This window comes from Pituophis catenifer, unplaced genomic scaffold (genome assembly GCF_029215685.1).
Source record: "Pituophis catenifer annectens isolate HBS135680 unplaced genomic scaffold, rPitCat1.0.hap2 SCAF_6, whole genome shotgun sequence".
In the NCBI taxonomy this organism is placed as follows: Eukaryota; Metazoa; Chordata; class Lepidosauria; order Squamata; family Colubridae; genus Pituophis; species Pituophis catenifer.
The window spans coordinates 74,307,487-74,325,041 of NW_027256886.1; the positions used below are offsets into that span (position 1 = coordinate 74,307,487).

Consider the following 17,555-nt stretch of genomic DNA (forward strand, 5'->3'; position numbering starts at 1 on the left):
CGGCAGGCAGAAAAGAGATCAGAGCCATACACAACCGGATTCTCCAGTGGCTGAGATACCACTTTCATAGAAGTTGTTCCTTTGGGCACCATCTTATAGCTCTGCTTACCAGGGCCTTCTTTTTTTAAGTATGTAGTTGGAGATAAGGGTTATCACATCTCATGTTGATCCAAGGTGAGCCATTCATCCATATCCCTTGATCGAACAGCCATTAAGAGAATTAAAGGTGTTCAATGGAGCAGATGCTACATTATTTGCACCCAATCAAGGTTTTTTTCCCCCCGTGGACTCATGTACACTTATAGATTTCCATATCTCCTTGGCACCATATGCACAGGCACTTTGGCCTAGGAAATATTCACAAGTCATTGAAAAGCTTCTTACATTAAAACCCAAAGGTTTTACAAACCACAAATGAACTCAATAATGATGCTGCAAGTAATCATTTTGATGAAGATACTGCAAACAGTTCAAGAATAACCACATCAGAAAAGAGCCTGCTTAATTATAATGAACTCTTCCCCAATTATCCCTTTCAGGAATTGGCTACGTCATAGCTCTTCCAATGGAATGATGAGACTTAAATTACCTCTGGAATTGCAAGCTGGACTCTTTCAACCTGTAGTTTTAGGATGCTTCATATTTGTAAAATAGTCAGCCCTTTTTGCAGGCAAAGTAAAATATTTATCCTGATGTCTGCATTACATACTTCAGAAGGCCTCGTGAGTTTTTACCTGAAATGTTAGTAATTTTAGGTAAAGACCAATGCATTCTGACCTGCCAATGCACTGGGTGAAGCTGACAATTTAGAAGTTATTAAAACGGATGTCCAAAATCACAGGAGGATTTCTGGGATGTCCAACTGTTAATGATTTCACTTTTCCCCCCTCTCAATGAAGTTGATGCTAGGATAAAAGACACGAAACCACAACTAGCATTTAATTCAAGAGGTGGAGAACTGGCTCCTTTATAACTGGTAGACTTCAACTCCCGGAATTCTGGGAGTTGAAGCCCACCAGTCATAAAAGAACCCTAGTTTCACACCCCTGATTTAAGTGAATACACCCATACCCATTTAGTGTTATCATTCCCTGGAGTTAAGTGCCCATAGTGTACTGCCATTTTGCATTTCACGTTTTGCAACGGGAGTCAGAAAGCCAGTGTCTTCAGACATGGGGTCCCTTGCATTCACCAAAGCAAGTCTGTCCACGAGCACTAAATAGTTTTAATTAAAAGCATCTTCACGCTTCCAGCCAAGGAGAAGAACGCCTGTTTTAAGTGAAAATGAAGATGTCTAGGCAAGTAATGAAAATTCAAACACAAGCTCTGTTGAGTGTAAAAGAAACAGGGTTAGTTTACAGTAACAGCATCTGATACGCACTTGTTGGAACAATTTAATGCTATAATAACCAACCAACCCCCCCCAAAAAAAAAAATAAATTCATGATTTCTACGGTGTTTGTTTGTTTTTTTGCAGTTGCCTGCAATGTAGAACATCGTGTATTGTTAGGTCCAAGACAAACTTTCTGCTGGTGCTGCAAAGAGGAAGAAGAAGAAGAAATAAAAAGAAACTGCCATTAAGGAAAGTGATAGTAACTTTTAGAGGTGGGGCAAAAAAAGGGGTCAACCACATTTCAGACTCCTGCACATGACAAGGAAGGCTAAATAAGTTGTGCCTGTGTGTGTACTCCATCCCACACCCCCACCCCCAACTAAATTCCCTGTAAGTTAAAGAAAAATATCATTGCACAAGTCAGTCCCAATAGCACCATCTTCATGATTGAGCAGTGTGACAGCGCAACCACCATACAGGGCTATGAAAGCCACCTCTCTTTGTTTGCTAAAGATTTTGAATATCATGATAGCTGGTTCGGTCATTTGGGAACCGCCTAAATACCATTAAATAGATTTTTTTCTTTTTTTTTTCTTTAAAAAAAAAATCCTAACAGACTCTGGCCTGAACAGGATGAATGCTAAACTAAAGAAAAATCTAAAGGGACGCCATTTACACCAAACACTTCCTTTAAAAAATATAGTTGCTTTCTTTGAAATCAATTGGCCACAGTGGTGAGACATGTCCTCTTTTCCAGCCACAAAGAGTGCCGCGCAGAGAGCTTGGCATTCCAGCTTCGCTCATCCCATTTGTATCTGAAAGCCAGGGTTTCCATAGGAATCCGTGGCCACTGGAAGTGACAACCTGCACCAGTGTACAGAATGTTATCTCCCAGACACAGGGAAAAGAATTGTGTCACCACTGTGATGTAGGGTAACTGAAGAAAGGAGTCTCTTGGTTGTTGCCAGTATGCAGATGGAGAGTCTTCCATGTTCTAATAGAAAAGTCCATAAGGAATTTGTGAACAGGATCAGTCCAGGAATAGATCTGTCTCTCCAGTATCAGTCAATGTACTGTGACAGCCAACGAAAACCTTCACCGTAGCCTTGCCTCTTCAGTATACTGCACATGAACACTTCCATAGGACGCGTGTTCAGGTCCTTCAATGGCACATTCCCCTGGAGAATTAAACAGAAATTCATTCAAAAGGAGTCCATTGCGGAACCTTTTAACTGCACTGGCAGAAATTCTGGGCATTCAATCCCAGAGACCAGGACAAACACAGCTTTGTATATAAACATATAGTCATATCTGATTAGATAGCTGCAAGATAATTTTTTTTAATTTAATTTCTACCAAAAAAAAAAAAAAAGATATTAAAAGAAGACAGGAAAAAATAGGAAAAAATAGAGATGGGAAAATTGCAAGGGCTAAAGGGAAAAGGGAGAGAAAGAAAATGAAAAACTTCGGATTTTCTTTGATACAGTTACAAATATAAAATACATTAAGCTTTTAATTTGAAATTCAGCAATATATAGTATTTCTGTAATCATGAACAATTCGAATTGTCAAAGCCCACAATATAGCATTTCTTTCGGTTCCAAGCAAAAAGTTGAAAAATCATTCTTGATTATATGACCTGGCATATCAGTTCTTTGATACTGATCCAAGAGCTACAATGAAATTAACAAAAAAGATTGCCCGAAAACGTTCAGAACTGTGCACCTGAAGGAAAGGGGGTGGGGGAACCAATCATGGAGCTCAACCATAAGTTCCATCAATGACCTGAGAAACTTGTTGGGCAACCTTTACCTCATGTCCCTTGAGGTTATGCAGTCTCTGGACATTTTAAGAATAAAGCATGCTTCAAAAAAGAAAAGAAACCTTTGTGCAATTTAATATATTTTTTGAATGGTAAATCGCACTGGTTTATTCTGGCAGGAAAGGGATATCACAAATAATCTATTTAAGCCTACAGTAAAGGGCATATGCTACAATTTTTTCTTATCAATCATCTAAGGATACTCTTATACTTCCCAAGACAATCTCTAAACAGAATGAAAAAAATACTAATCAGACACCAAAAATGGCGATGTTCAAAAAAACAGTGTGAGAATATTTTAGTTACCAACATACCACTGGAGGCTAAATTAATTGAAGTCTTTCCAAAGGAAAGTACAAGTATAAAACTGATTATGCCCAATGGGTATAATATATACCCATTGGTATATATCCTATCAATATATCCTTCCTAATTCTATTGTTGTTATTATTGGTGCTACTGTCCACAATCAGTTTAGTTGTCTTGTATCCATTTAAACACCAATTTATTTGTCACACCTAACTGCACTTGATTCTAATTTAAATTCTCAATGCACCAACATACAATCACAAAGTTAACAATTCAGGCTTCCAAGGAGGTGTACTCTGATTTATAAAAACTAAATATGTTGTTTATTAACTAACCATACAAAACTTTCATTTGTAAACAGAAAGAAGTATAAAATTAGGCTATTCTACATTAATCCAATAAATTCATTTGTACCATATGTGAATCTAATATAAATTGTTACTTGTGTTCCTGTAGTATTTTAAGAGCCAAAGTTAGAATCTTGGTGTACCATAATATTCAGAATATATATTTTGAAAAATAAGGTTCATTAATTTTAGAACCAAGCTCTGATTCCTTACCTTTCCTGTTGTCTGTCCATAAAGACCAAAAATCTCTCGCAGTTTCTCCTCACTGATAGCTTCTGGTCGGTCAATCTTGTTACCCAAGATAAGAATTGGCACATTGGATATTGTCTCATCAGTCATTAGTGCCTAAGGGGAAAAAAGGGGAAAATGTGCAACTATGTAACCACAGAAAGCAACTAATAATTTTAAATAAGAATTCCAAACCCAATTTCTGAAAATGCTATTAATAGACAATAGATACATAATACATAATATTTCATTTTGATTATATTTGGAATATTTTAAGTCACAACATGACCTCATAAATCTAAATATCATAATGGTGGCATGTAACTTACAACTCAAATTTAGAAACATATTCCAAATTATGTACAAGTACTGCTTTATTCTTGCCTGCTTTTTAAAGATTTTTTTAATTCCACCTTTATTATTTTTATAAATAACTCAAGGTGACAAATATAACAAACACACTGTCCTCCTATTTTCCTTATTACAACAACCCTGTGAGATGAATTGGGCTGACAGAGTGTGACTGCTCCAAAGTCACCTAGCAGGCTTTCATACTAAATTCATACTAGTATTTAGTTTCCTTTTTGCTCATAGGTGCACATTTTAAATTAACTTGCTGTCCAAGACAGAAAAGGGATATATAAATACTACTAGTACTAGTGCATTCAAAGGAAAAAGTTACCCACATTCAGCTCCACTTTAGATTCCAAAAGACGAGAGTGATCTGCACAATCCACTAAAAAGACAATCCCATTAATTGCTGGGAAATAATTCTTCCAGACACGCCGCGCTTCAAGGAAAAGAAAAGCACTTGTGAAAATATAGCAACACCATAGCACCAACACCAATAAAGGGATGAAAAATGTATTTTGAGCATCCTCAGCTATCTTCCATGTTCCAGCTTGATATCACAATTCAACCTATAATGCACTTAAGTCTTCTACTAATTAAGCTAGGTGGTTTGATGTGTGTGCTTAACACAGTACTTGAGGATTTTGCAGAGGGAGTCCTCAACGTACGATCACAATTGAGCCCAAAATTTATGATGCTAAGTGAGAAATTTGTTCTGCTCCATTTTACAACTTCTGCCACCCATGTTTGTTAAGTGAATCACTGCAGTTCTTAAATTAGTAACACAGTTGTGAAGTGAATCTGCTTTCCCCACTTTGCTTGTTAGAAAGTCGTAAAAGGCGATCACATGACTCCGGGACACTGCAACTGTCATAAATGTGAGTCAGTTGTTAACCATCTGAATGAATATCACGTGACTATGGGGAGGCTGCAATGGTCATAAGTGTGAAAAATGGTCATCAGTCACTTTTTTCAGTGCTGTTGTAACTTCGGTCACTAAATGAACTGTTGTTAAGTCGAGGACTACCTGTACTTGTGCACACTTATTTTACCTTAAAGCCAATATATAGCAATATATTGACATGCCCCTGCTGTAATCTCCATGAATGTGAGAATAAATATGGACAACATAGAAATTCAGTGATCTCTTAATGTGATTCTCCATTAGTAGAACATTTTATCTGCATAAAGGACACTTTCTCTCAGATTAGCCAGGAATAAGAGAATAACAAAATAACAAATATCGATATTGATTACCTTGCTCATGGCCGCCAAGATCAAAAGTGGTGAAAGTCATTCCTGCAATTGTTAATTCTTCTGATGCTAGAGGAGAGAAAAGTGTTTTATAGCCTTTAGCAGTGGGTATGTTCTTTACAATGTCAATTACCATAAGGCATAAACTATTCAAGATACGTTAAGATCAGCCTTCCCCAGCCTAATGCTCTTCAGAAATATTTGTACAAGAACTGGAAGGGTTTATATAACCAGTGAATCCAACATCTGCATAGTGCAAGAATAAACTTATAGCACCCTCAATAAATGTCTATTTAACCTCTGATTGAACACACCCAGTTTAAAGGATTTAATAGCTTACTTTGGTAACTGACTCCATATAAATATTGCATAGTTTTTAGGAAACCCCAAAATTCCAAGCTTCTTGATAAAGATGATGCTGATTAGGAATTAAAACCCAATACGTCCATAAAAAAATGGAAGGAGGAAAGCTGTGTATGATCTTAAAATATATTCAGGTTAATTTGACATGTCAGATGTTGGAATGTAATTCCCATAATTCAATCACTTCTGCTAGGATGGGTGGGAACTGAAGTTCATCAACCTCTGGAAGGCACATGTTGCCTTCAGCTACTCTAAAAGGTCACTAATACTGAAAATCGTATCTTGAATCTTCCAATTCTCCTAACTCAAATGTAATCCATGAACTGTAACAGGTAATATTTGCATTTTATCTAATACGCCTAATCTCTCTTATTCTTTCCAGATAATAAGCCTCACAGAAGATATTGGGATTAGGAGTAAATTTAAATGTCATTTTCAAAACAATTAAGCACAAACATGAAACAACTTTATTTTTTTTAAGTAAACTAATCTTCCACATTATCATACAATAATGTTCTAAAATGACATCAATGCAAAATTCCATAACTATATGGTGCTTACTTGGATATAATGTGGGAACATGTTGACCCAATCGGTCATCCTTTAGCATGTGCAGAAGAGTAGTTTTGCCTGCATTATCCAAACCCAAGAAAACTAATTTCCCAGACTTCTTGTACAATCCTGTGGGGAAAAAAGCATGTATGAAATAAAATGAATTATTTATTGGATTAAGCCTATTGAGCATTCTTATTCCCCAAAGCGAACAGAGAGTGCAATTTGCATCATGACTCCTACAAGCAGCTATTCGGAAGGGAAAAATGTGGGGAAATTGTGGATGGAAGTATGTGTGCTGCACTGGACACTGGCAATGAATGCCATGATGCTTTGGCAGCAGGAGGGTGAGAAAAAAAGGCACAGGGAAGATCAAGGGAGTAAGTCATTCAGTGGGATATATCACACTGGCAGCTACTATGGGGCATGGTGTTGGTGTTATTGTATTTTAGTTTACACTTCCCAAATGGATTTTCTATCAACCCTAACGTTGAAGTACCAAAAGTTTTAGGCTTCATTTCTGTCCCTTTGTGTCTGAATCAAAATGGTTTAACAAAATGTATGAAATGCACTATTTTGGGGAGGGGGGGAGGATTGAAATATTTCCATATTATGTGTAACACTAAGCTAAAGTTCCCTATATTTCTAGAAGGATGCAAATATAAAAGCAAAGTAGACTGATTTTAAAGTTTTAACTTCACTATTTTGCTATCCATGCCATTCATTTAGCTTTATAAAATAAGGCAAAATACATCACAAACAAGTATAATTTGCATTTCAATCACTTATAGAATGAATTTATTATTATATCATTTATAGAATGATGATACAAAAAATGAAAAGATAAAACTGGCACCTGACCAGAGAAAATTAACATTTTAGAGACATTATTGCCTCCTTACTATAGCAATCTAAAAATCCCTCATTTTTAAGTTAATAAATAAGCCCTGAAAATTATTCATTGCTAAACATTTAAAGTCTTACCTAGGAACTGCAGCACACTGCTGAAGCCATTATAGATCCATTCAAACAAGAATGACATAATGGAAGAATTGTGTACCTGGAAATAAGCATATTAAATAAGCATATTTAATTAAATGTCTTAATGCCATATAAGGAAGGAAACACTATAATGTTCACCTGTGAAGTAGGAACCAATAGAAATTCTATATTCAAATCCTGACAATAAATATTGTAATTCAGTTCTGAAGTTAGCAGGAACAAATCACACTTACAAAATAGCTTCAGCATCATTCTATGCTGTATCAACAGGATTGTGATACCTAACCTCAGATGAACAGAAATCGAGTTCTGTTCTGGGCAGAGGAAGGACAGAATTGGCAAAAGACAGAGCGATAATCTTAGCTATGACCTTTTAATAGATCACACTGTTTGTGCTGCCATCAGTGCACTTGGCTGACAATATGGTAGTCAAGCAAGACCTCAGTGGCAGTTCCTAATTATGAACTGGTTTCCCATGACATGTTCAGCTAGCCCTCACACGGTTTTCTTTAAAAAAAAAAAACAAACCTGAAAACATCATTGCTCCCACAGACATTAGTAGGATAACAAATTGCCCAGGGTGATGTAGTGGTTTAAAATGCCAGTTTTTAAAAATGAATTTTATATTAATATATTATTTCTAAGAAGTTTTTGCTTTATATTTTTTCAAGGTTGGTTTACTGTTCTTTCATAAACTATGCTAGGTTCCTCTGGAATGAAAAGCAGTATAGAAAAATGAAAAAAAAAAATCTACAGGAGCTTCTTAAAACTGTAAGAGCACGATTTGATTAAAAGGAAGGAAGGGTGTTGGGAACACTAGCACAAAGCCTGGAGGTTTCATTATTATTCGCCTACTATATTCTCTCCATTTTGAATTCTAAATAAAATTCTCACCAGCTTTTCCTGTCTTTCTTTTTCAAGAATTAAACATATTGATAAAGCAGGTAATTCTTTAATATAATTATCCAAATCAATCTCAGGCATAATCCAGCTCCCAAAATGATTTTTACAGTTAAAACACAATTTTGAAAGACACTAAATCGTTAAGTAGGTATTTCTTAGCAGAGATTTTTTTTTTCCAGTTAAGAAACTGACACTTGCTAAATAATCAAATTTCTGAATAACTCTAAGGAGTTAACTCTACTCGATTAGAAGGCTTAGAGAGAGAACGGAACCTTTGTTTTTAGAAATGATATTGCACACTTTGAAGAAATGTCTCAATGAACCATTCTTAATTTGGGCTAAAGAAAGGAAACTGCATTCTTCTCTTTACACCAGATTTTTTTTGGGGGGGGGGGAGCTTATTCCGCCAAAGATCAATTGAGTATTGGACAGGCACACAACAAATACCGTGTTTCCAATCACTGACAGCGAAACAGAGGAGCCGTTTTAATAGAGAAAAATACACTGCAAACGGCAGGGCATGGGGACACCTTAAGGGTAAAGCCAAAATCAAGGATTTAAAAAAAAAAAGCGACCAATCTACTTCAGTTACATGATCCTTGTGTAAAGCACATAACCTGGTCAACAACTACCGGGTAGTTGCATAACCCAGAAGGTGGCAAGAGAATAAATTTGATGCTTCCCAATCGACCTACCCAATAATTGCTGGATCCCCCCAAAAAACCAAGGAAGGCCTTATTGGACTATTGGGCTTTTGGAGCCCCCCCTTTATCCCACACCACCCAGTTCTGCCATACTATTCCAAGCATCGGCATCTTTTATTCTTTATTTATTTCATAACGTTGTTGTGGGATTATTATTATTATTATTATTATTATTATTACTATTATTATTATTATTGCCTTCCCCTCCAGCAGAATCCCCCCCCAAAAATTAAACTCTAAGCTTAAAAAAAAATTAAAAACATAAAAAGACCAATTTTTTTTTTTAAAAAGCAGCCTTTAAAAACAGCACACCAGAAACACCCCCCCTCCATTGCCCCCCAATTTTTTTTTTAAATTTTGGAAACAATAATTATTGTACGGCTTGGGGGGGGGGGTCCCAGCATATTGGGGGGGGGGAAAGAGATTCACCCTCGATCTTGCCGATTTCTAAACAAAGCGAATCTCCGAAAGAGAAACCGACAAAAGCGAGAACCGAGATCAATGTCGATGCCGCCCCCCCCCCCACAAATTCAGCCGCAGGAGAGCGGAAAGCGGCACCCCAAATAGGGCTCAGGGTGGGGGGGGGAACACCACCACCACCACCAGCAGCAGCCCCAGTTTCCCACCTATTGAGAAGGGATCGGATCAGCACCCACCAATCCTAGACGGCGAGGGGGCGATCCACCAAGGCTTCGGGAGGCAGGATTACAAAAGGGGGGCCCGGGAATCTCTGGCGGGTCCCAAGTAGAGTCTCAAGAACGGGAGAAACCATCCGCCGAAAGAAAAGGGGGGGGAGTGCGGCCTCCCCACCCTCATTTCGCCTGCGTGTCACTTGCTCGCCTTCCGCTCCCCCCCTCCCCCCCCCGCTCGTTTATACCCGCCCACCGGCCGGCTCAGGCCGAAAACCCATCGGTCGTCGCCTCTCTCTCCTCCTCACCTTCCTCGCAGACAAGCAGCGGCTCCTTTCGCCAGGCGGATTAAAGAAAAAAGCCTTTCACGACAGTGGCGGTGGCGACGACTCTCCTTCTCTTTCTCTCTTTCTCTCGCTTCCCGGCGAAGCCTCCCGTCTCTCTCTCTCTCACACTCACTCACTCACTGGCTCCCCAAGCCGCCACCTCCACGCCGGAAATACGTAGCATCTCCTCCTTCGGCGGTGACGGAGTTCGGCGGGCAGCTTCCGGTTTGGGAAAGAGAAGCGCCGGCGACGGGTACTTGCCACGCGCTAGGTTTCCGCCTCCAAGGCACGTGACGGTGAGCGCAAACCACGCCCCCCTCCCCCCGCCTCTGACTCCCCTGGCTCCGAGAGGCTGCTTGGTTTCCCGGGGCTGGATGGACGTGATTGGTTGGCTCTTTTGACGTCAGAGGGGGGGGAGGAAATTTTTCCTGCCTTGTGGAGGGAGTCCTGAGTTGAGAGATTTATAACAAGTTTCGGTTGGCAAGTTTCGAAAGGCAGTTTCGGCCGGCGGGTTTCGAAACGGGCGGGGGATTTTATTATTTATTTTGTTTTATTTATTTCAACTTGTATACCGCCCTTCTCCCCAAGGGGACTCAGGGCGGTGAACAGCCAAACTTAAAACACATATAATACAAAAGTTAAGAAAAAACTAAAAATAAATTAAATCATCGGCACTTCCAATTTAAAATCCCAGATCTGCAAAATCGAAAAGTTCCCAATTTAAAACCCAAAATCAATAAAATCGAAAATTTAAAAAATTTCTTTGGGACCAAAGAAAAAGAGGGATAACCTAAGGGGAAGCACCTCATCTTCTAAAATTTGCCCAAAAAAAGAAAGGTGGTTTTAGTTTTAATATCTCCCCAAAAGACTTAAGGTCATTTAACAGTAACAGAGTTGGAAGGGACCTTGGAGGTCATCTAGTCCAGGGGTCTGTAACCTTAAACACTCAAAGAGCCATTTGGACCAGTTTCCCACAGAAAAGAAAACACCGGGAGCCACAAAATCATACCTGTGCCTGGCTATTTCTTGAGCGGCCACAAAACTAGCATATGTAGTTCAATTAAATGTTCTGTTTTCTTCTGAAACTTTTCTTGGATTTATCCATGGTTGGCCTACCGGGGGTTGAAAAGCTCAATATATCGCGTGCCGGTGGGTGTTGCACATTGGCAGTTGTGACGCATCTTTGAGTGATGGAGCCGCAGCAGAGGGGTGAAAGAGCCACATGCGGCTCCAGAGCCGCAGATTGCTGACCCCTGATCTAGTCCAACCCCCTGCTCACGCAGGAGACCTGTACTAGGGATTCGAACCGCCGGCCTTTCTAATGGACAAGCTCAGTGTCTTAGCCACTGAGCCAGAATTTCTCCATCACTAAAATACTGACTATTCCTTCATTTACTGACTTTGTCGCCTTTCTGAAATGGAAAGAATTCCGGAAATGGGAGCCAATGGTTTTTGTTTAAGCTGTTTATCTAAAGCAATAAAATACAATTATATGTGTAATTTAAATAAAATTATAATGACTATAATTAAATTAAGACTTAGACACACACACACACACACACACACACACACACACACACATATCCACACATAGCAACCTATGGAATTGAAGTACATAGATAATCCTCGATTTATGACCTGTTGGTTAATAACTGAAATTAAAATAGGCTCAGAACAGATGAGACACTTTTGTCTTCTTAAATTATGCACACACACAAACCCACTGATGTCAACTGCTTGCCTTTATGAGTGGTTGTAATGGCCTATGGTCACATGACTCTGCTGGTTTCTGGACAAAAGCATCCATTAGAAAAAAATTGGTTCATTTTTTTCATAGGTACAACGTTTGCTTAATGAACACTAAATAATTGCTGAAAAAATGTTGCAAATCAGATCTGCTCATATGGGTACCTCGACTTATGACTGTAATGACTTACGACTAAATCTGGTCCCAATTGCAGTTGTAAGTTAAAGGATACCTGTACTTGGAGTGCAGTCTGTAAAGTCAGATCTAATACTGAGTTTGGGAATATTAAAAAAAAAATGGTTCTGGTCTTAAGTACCACCTTCTCATCTGAAACCCATACTAGAGAAGACTCACTCTTTCTCCTTCCTGGGAACTGTAGGAAGAATGAAATATTCTAGGAAATATTAAAAAGGCAGAATATTATATCTCCCTGAATGAGAAAAGGAGATACATGCTCTTGGAAAGCAGCCCCCACCTTTGTTAATAGCTTCAGAAAGACTGGGCCATCCTATCTATAAGACAAAAGGCTGGGCCAGCTTATCTACAACACAAAAGACCTTCACCCTCAGGACATAATAGGATTAGCCCTCTACCCATCTCACTACATGGCACCTGGGAAGATTACATCACCCAGCAAGATTCAACCAAGACTGGGACTCAAGACAACCTACAAAGTCACCCCTGCATGGCCCAATGGGAGTCTGACAACCAATCAGAATACATTTCTGTGAGATGTAAATGCCTTATTCCCTAATGTGTAAATAATGTATATATGGGACATCGGGGGTTAACTTATTCTTTGGTTCCTAATGTATTCATAATTCACCACTCCCATTCTTGGCTCCACCCCTTGTATATATAAGGAGCCACCTTCACCATTTTCCTTGCTTCTATCTGTGAATATTCAGTGAATATAGAATGCCTGTTATAATTAAAGAGAAATATATTTAAACCTCTAACTCTTATTATCATTATTGAGTCTGATCCTGAAAATATTGCAACAAGCTGGTAGCAGAGGATGGTTAATTGACTCAATAAATACTTAAAGATGTCTAAGAAAGATAGGCCCAACACCAGGGCCTACAGCAAAGAAATAGAAACTGAACAAGAAATAATCAACGAATCCACAAACGCGATTTCGAGAGAATCCGAAGAATACACCACTGAAGAAGAAGAACTAATAAATGAAAATAATGACCAGGAGGAAATCGAAATAGAAAATAACGAACTCAGGTCAGAGATATTAAAACTATTAAAAAGCCAGAAGAATGATGAAAGCCTCATCGCGAATCTCCAAGAAATGCTGAAAAACAGCGGAGCAGCGAGAGAGAAAAACATTGCTAAAGAGAAACCCAAAGACCAAAAAACTGTGAGTGATATGACTACAGAGAAAGTCGTTATGAAAAAGAAAAGATGTGATCCCGCGCGAAATTTTGAATGGCAGCCATCTTGGTTCCAACAAGCCTCCAAAGTGAGCGAAGCAGAGCCAATCAAAATGCTCAGTTCAAAATTTCTGGCACGAAAAACGTTATCAGACAACGAAAGCGAAAAGGAAGATTCAAACTCTTCAGAAGAACCAGAATCAGAAAGCGAAGACGACTTAACGAAATCCCAAGTAAAGTCAGCAATGAAGACGCTTTTTGCTGCATTTGGGCCAAAATTAAAAATTTCCAAAGCGACAACGAAGAAGCTAGAGAACAAGCCGATACCTCAAGACCTGCACGCTCCCATCCTGACTTCGAGAGCGACGACGCCCGAGCCCAGAGAGCCATGTCGATTCCGCCCTACACCGCAGACCGGATCAAGTACCAACGCACACAAAAGAAAGAAAAGAGCAGTCGCCGCCATCAAAACTCCTAAAACCGAGCCAGAAACCGACTCGTCTGAAGAGGAGCGGAGCGAGCGAGCTGCAATGGAGAGAACCTTCCACGACGACGCCAAAGAAGAAATGAGCAACGCGCATGTGCGAAACTACGTAGACGGTCCGGAAAGACTTGAACTGGCCAGAGAACCGCGCAGACTCGTTGCGAGCATCCCCATGCCGTTTTGCAATTTCCTGCACTTGCGAGACCACGGACTACCTCAGGTTGTAAGTAATGGACAAAATAATGTGGGAAACTTACCCAGTGACTTCCCAAAACTTAGAGTTGATGGCATTAATTTGCAAGAATGGTATCAACAGCTTCAGGTTGTCTTTATGAAAGAAAATTTACTATTCTTTATCACTAGTCCTCCAAGAAGACCTTGGACTTTAAAAATAGATTGTTTACATCATAGAGCATTTTTCTTAATAATATCTAGCGTGTCTCCTGCAATGTATCATAGCATCAAACCAAACCTAACTGTTTCAGAAATAATTCAATGCATGTTTAATCTGTTTCACAGCGATAGTGTAGCTACCACTACAAGAATGTCTAAGGATTTCTTTTCTTCCAGAGTAAAACCAGGGGTTTCCATAAGTGAGCATTTGATATCTCTAAACAAAATAAGAGCTGAGCTGCATTTGAGGGGGGAAGTGATTTCAGATCAAACAATGAAAAGTGTTATTATCAATTCACTTGATTCATCATGGGATAGTTTTATGTCACACTTAGACACCATCAATCTAGGATATTTATCCATAGAAAGTCTATCTAACAAATTGATAGCAGAAGACAATTCAAGAAAAAATCGTTCCAGCAATCACACAGAACACAAATCTTTTAGGAAGGTAGCTTTCCAGGAAAAATACAATGAAGCTTTTAAATGCCATAATTGTGGGTCCAGGGAACACAATAGAAGAGACTGTCCCAAAATCTCAAAGGAGAGACATAGGTCAGAGTATAGGAGCAAATACAATTATAGACAGTCTTCCACAGATAGACATAAATATAGAAGCCCACCAAATTACAGAGATAGTAGAGGGGGTAGAGAAAATTCAAAAGAGAGAAAATCTGGTTCACTGAATGGACTAAATAAACAAGACAGCACTAAAACACAACAAAATGAGAACAATAATTGGCTTATTGATTCTGGGGCAACCAACCACACCACTAATAACAAAAATATATTGTCTTCATTTACAGAAGATAAATTTGTAATAAAGGTAGCTAATCAAGAAAAGGTTCAAGTATTAGGCAGAGGAAATGTGACCTTGCCTGGCCTAGGAAAAATAGAGGGGGTATTGTTAATTCCAGAAATACCTCATAACATACTAAGTGCCATAAAACTAAGCAGAGATTCTGACATCAATATAGTTTTCTCAAAGGGGAAAGCAACTTTAGAGAAGGACAAAACAAATGTAGGCACTGTGATGATTAAAGGAGGCCTACCCTATCTAATAACAAAAGAAAGATGGTTACATAACATTGATTCAAATATGGAAGATTGTATTGAGGCAGATGATGAAAATGTTAGTAACAGTGACAATGATGAATGTAAAATATCTCATGATCACGCAAATACACACAATGAGAAGAAACCAAGAATAGGTAAACCAATTCATGATGAGTGTGCTCACATCTTGCATAGGAAGTTAGGACATGCAAGTTTTCCTGTAGTACAAAAAATGACTGAACACGCAGAAGGTGTCAAAATAAAAAATTGTGAAAATTATTTGGAATGCTCAGTATGTAAATCCACTAAACTAAAAACTAGTCCCAGACCAAAAAAATCCAACAGATCAACTAACAAAATTTTTGACTTAGTACATATGGACCTAGTTGGTCCATTAACTCCATCAATCACTTATAGAAAACGTTACTTCCTAACAATAGTAGACGATTACAGTCGCTATGGTTTTGTTTACACATTAAAACACAAGGATGAAACCTTTCAGAAATTTAAGGAATTCTACAAACGCATAGAAACACAACATAATATCAGAATAAAACAAATTATGACAGATAGGGGATGTGAATTCATGTCTAAAGAATTCTCCCAATGGTTAAAGGATAGAGGAATGCTACATTTCACGTCTAGTCCATTTTCTGCGTTCCAAAACGGGATTGCAGAGAGAAAGAATTCCACACTACAAACCATGATTAGGTGCACATTAGAGGATGCTGGTTTAGGCAAACAATTTTGGTCAGAGGCCTTACATTATTCAAATTACACTCAAAATAGAACCTGGTCCAGTATTGTGAATAAAACACCATATGAGGTGATGTATAATAGGAAACCCAAATTAGCACACATGCACATATTTGGAGTCACTGCAGACGTACACATACCTAAGCAGTTGAGAAGAAAGGGAGAAAACGTATCCAGAAGATTAAGATTTATGGGATATGAAACTGGCACCAAAGGGTACAGATTCATTGATAATAATAACAAATTTATAGTCTCCAGAACAGCTGTGTTCCATGAACAGGCCAATTGGTCTAAATTACATCTTAATGAAATATTTCCAAATAAATGCAAAGATACAAAATCTTGTGAGGAAGGGACAATAGAAAATCAAAATATCAACAAAAATAAAAACAAAACCAAAACTTGGACAAATAGTCAGCACAAAATAAAGACAGACACATTAACAAAAAAGGAAGCAAGATATTTGCATGATAACCATAGCAAACCCGAAAGAGCTATTAGAAACAATAGAAATCAAGTACCAAATAAATACAGAGATTACATAATGCATATGGATGGTGAACAAATGACACCTAATACATATGAGGAAGTATTAAAACTCCCTCGTGAAGAAAAGGAAAAATGGGAACTAGCTATGAAAAAAGAGATGGAAAGTTTGCAAGGATTAAATGTGTTTACACCTGCGATTGCACCTAAAGATAAAACGATTATAGGTACCAGGTGGATTTATAAAATTAAGAATCTAGAAGGAGGCAATACTCTATACAAAGCTAGATTGGTTGCACAAGGTTATGCACAAAAATATCCGGAGGACTACACTGACACATACTCCCCCACAGTGAGAACAGAGAGTGTTAAAACAGCTCTAGTAGTGGCATCTGCACTCAATCTTGATGTATTTCAATATGACATACAGACTGCGTATTTACACGCAAAACTAGATAAGGAAATATATGTAAGAGCACCACACAGTCAATACACTAATAAGAATGAAATTTGGCTATTGAACAAGAGTCTATACGGATTAAAGCAATCTGGCAAAAGATGGTACGATTGCTTGGTAAAAGTACTTAAGACCATGGATTTCAACGCTACCACTGCTGATAACTGTTTCTTTGTAAAAAAGAGTGATGATCATATTGAATTTGTATTAATTTATGTAGATGATATTTTATATATAGGAAAACACAAGGAGAGAAGAGAAACCTTTGTAAATAAGCTAAACGAACATTTCTCGTTGAAATCTCTAGGTAAGGTAAACAAATACCTTGGTGTACAAATTAACAAAACTAGAAGGGGATTCAAACTTACTCAGAAAGATAAAATCATTGAACTTCTGAACAAATGCAATTTAAACAATGCCAAACCCTGTGACACTCCTATGCAAACTGATTTCCTTAGAAACACTGATGAATCTTCCCCTGAATTCAAGGATAATACATTTTATAGATCAGTCATAGGTTCACTTCTTTATATATCTAATTGGACCAGGCCAGATATTGCATTACCACTCAACTTATTGTCAAGATATGTTAGCAAACCAACAATGTATCATTGGGAAGCAGTCAAAAGAATTCTAAGATATCTGAAAAGTACATTAGACTTTTGCTTAGT

At 38.2% G+C, this 17,555-nt stretch overlaps 1 protein-coding gene across 2 annotated transcripts; it reads right to left on the bottom strand.

Annotated features, from left to right (window-relative positions):
- Positions 1-1,207: 1,207 nt before the first annotated feature.
- Positions 1,208-10,277, bottom strand: SAR1A (secretion associated Ras related GTPase 1A). Of its 2 annotated transcripts, none has more exons than XM_070945716.1 (7): positions 10,106-10,277; positions 7,544-7,619; positions 6,569-6,688; positions 5,648-5,713; positions 4,726-4,829; positions 4,025-4,156; positions 1,208-2,511 (listed from the first exon to the last, which is right to left on the bottom strand). In XM_070945716.1, the coding sequence occupies exons 2-7, from the start codon at positions 7,599-7,601 to the stop codon at positions 2,395-2,397; spliced, it is 597 nt and encodes a 198-aa protein (XP_070801817.1). In that variant the 5' UTR covers positions 7,602-7,619; positions 10,106-10,277; the 3' UTR covers positions 1,208-2,394. The 2 variants fall into 2 exon arrangements, with proteins under 2 accessions (XP_070801817.1, XP_070801818.1); XM_070945717.1 differs by lacking the exon at positions 10,106-10,277 and adding an exon at positions 9,825-9,947.
- Between the last annotated feature and the right edge of the window lie 7,278 nt (positions 10,278-17,555).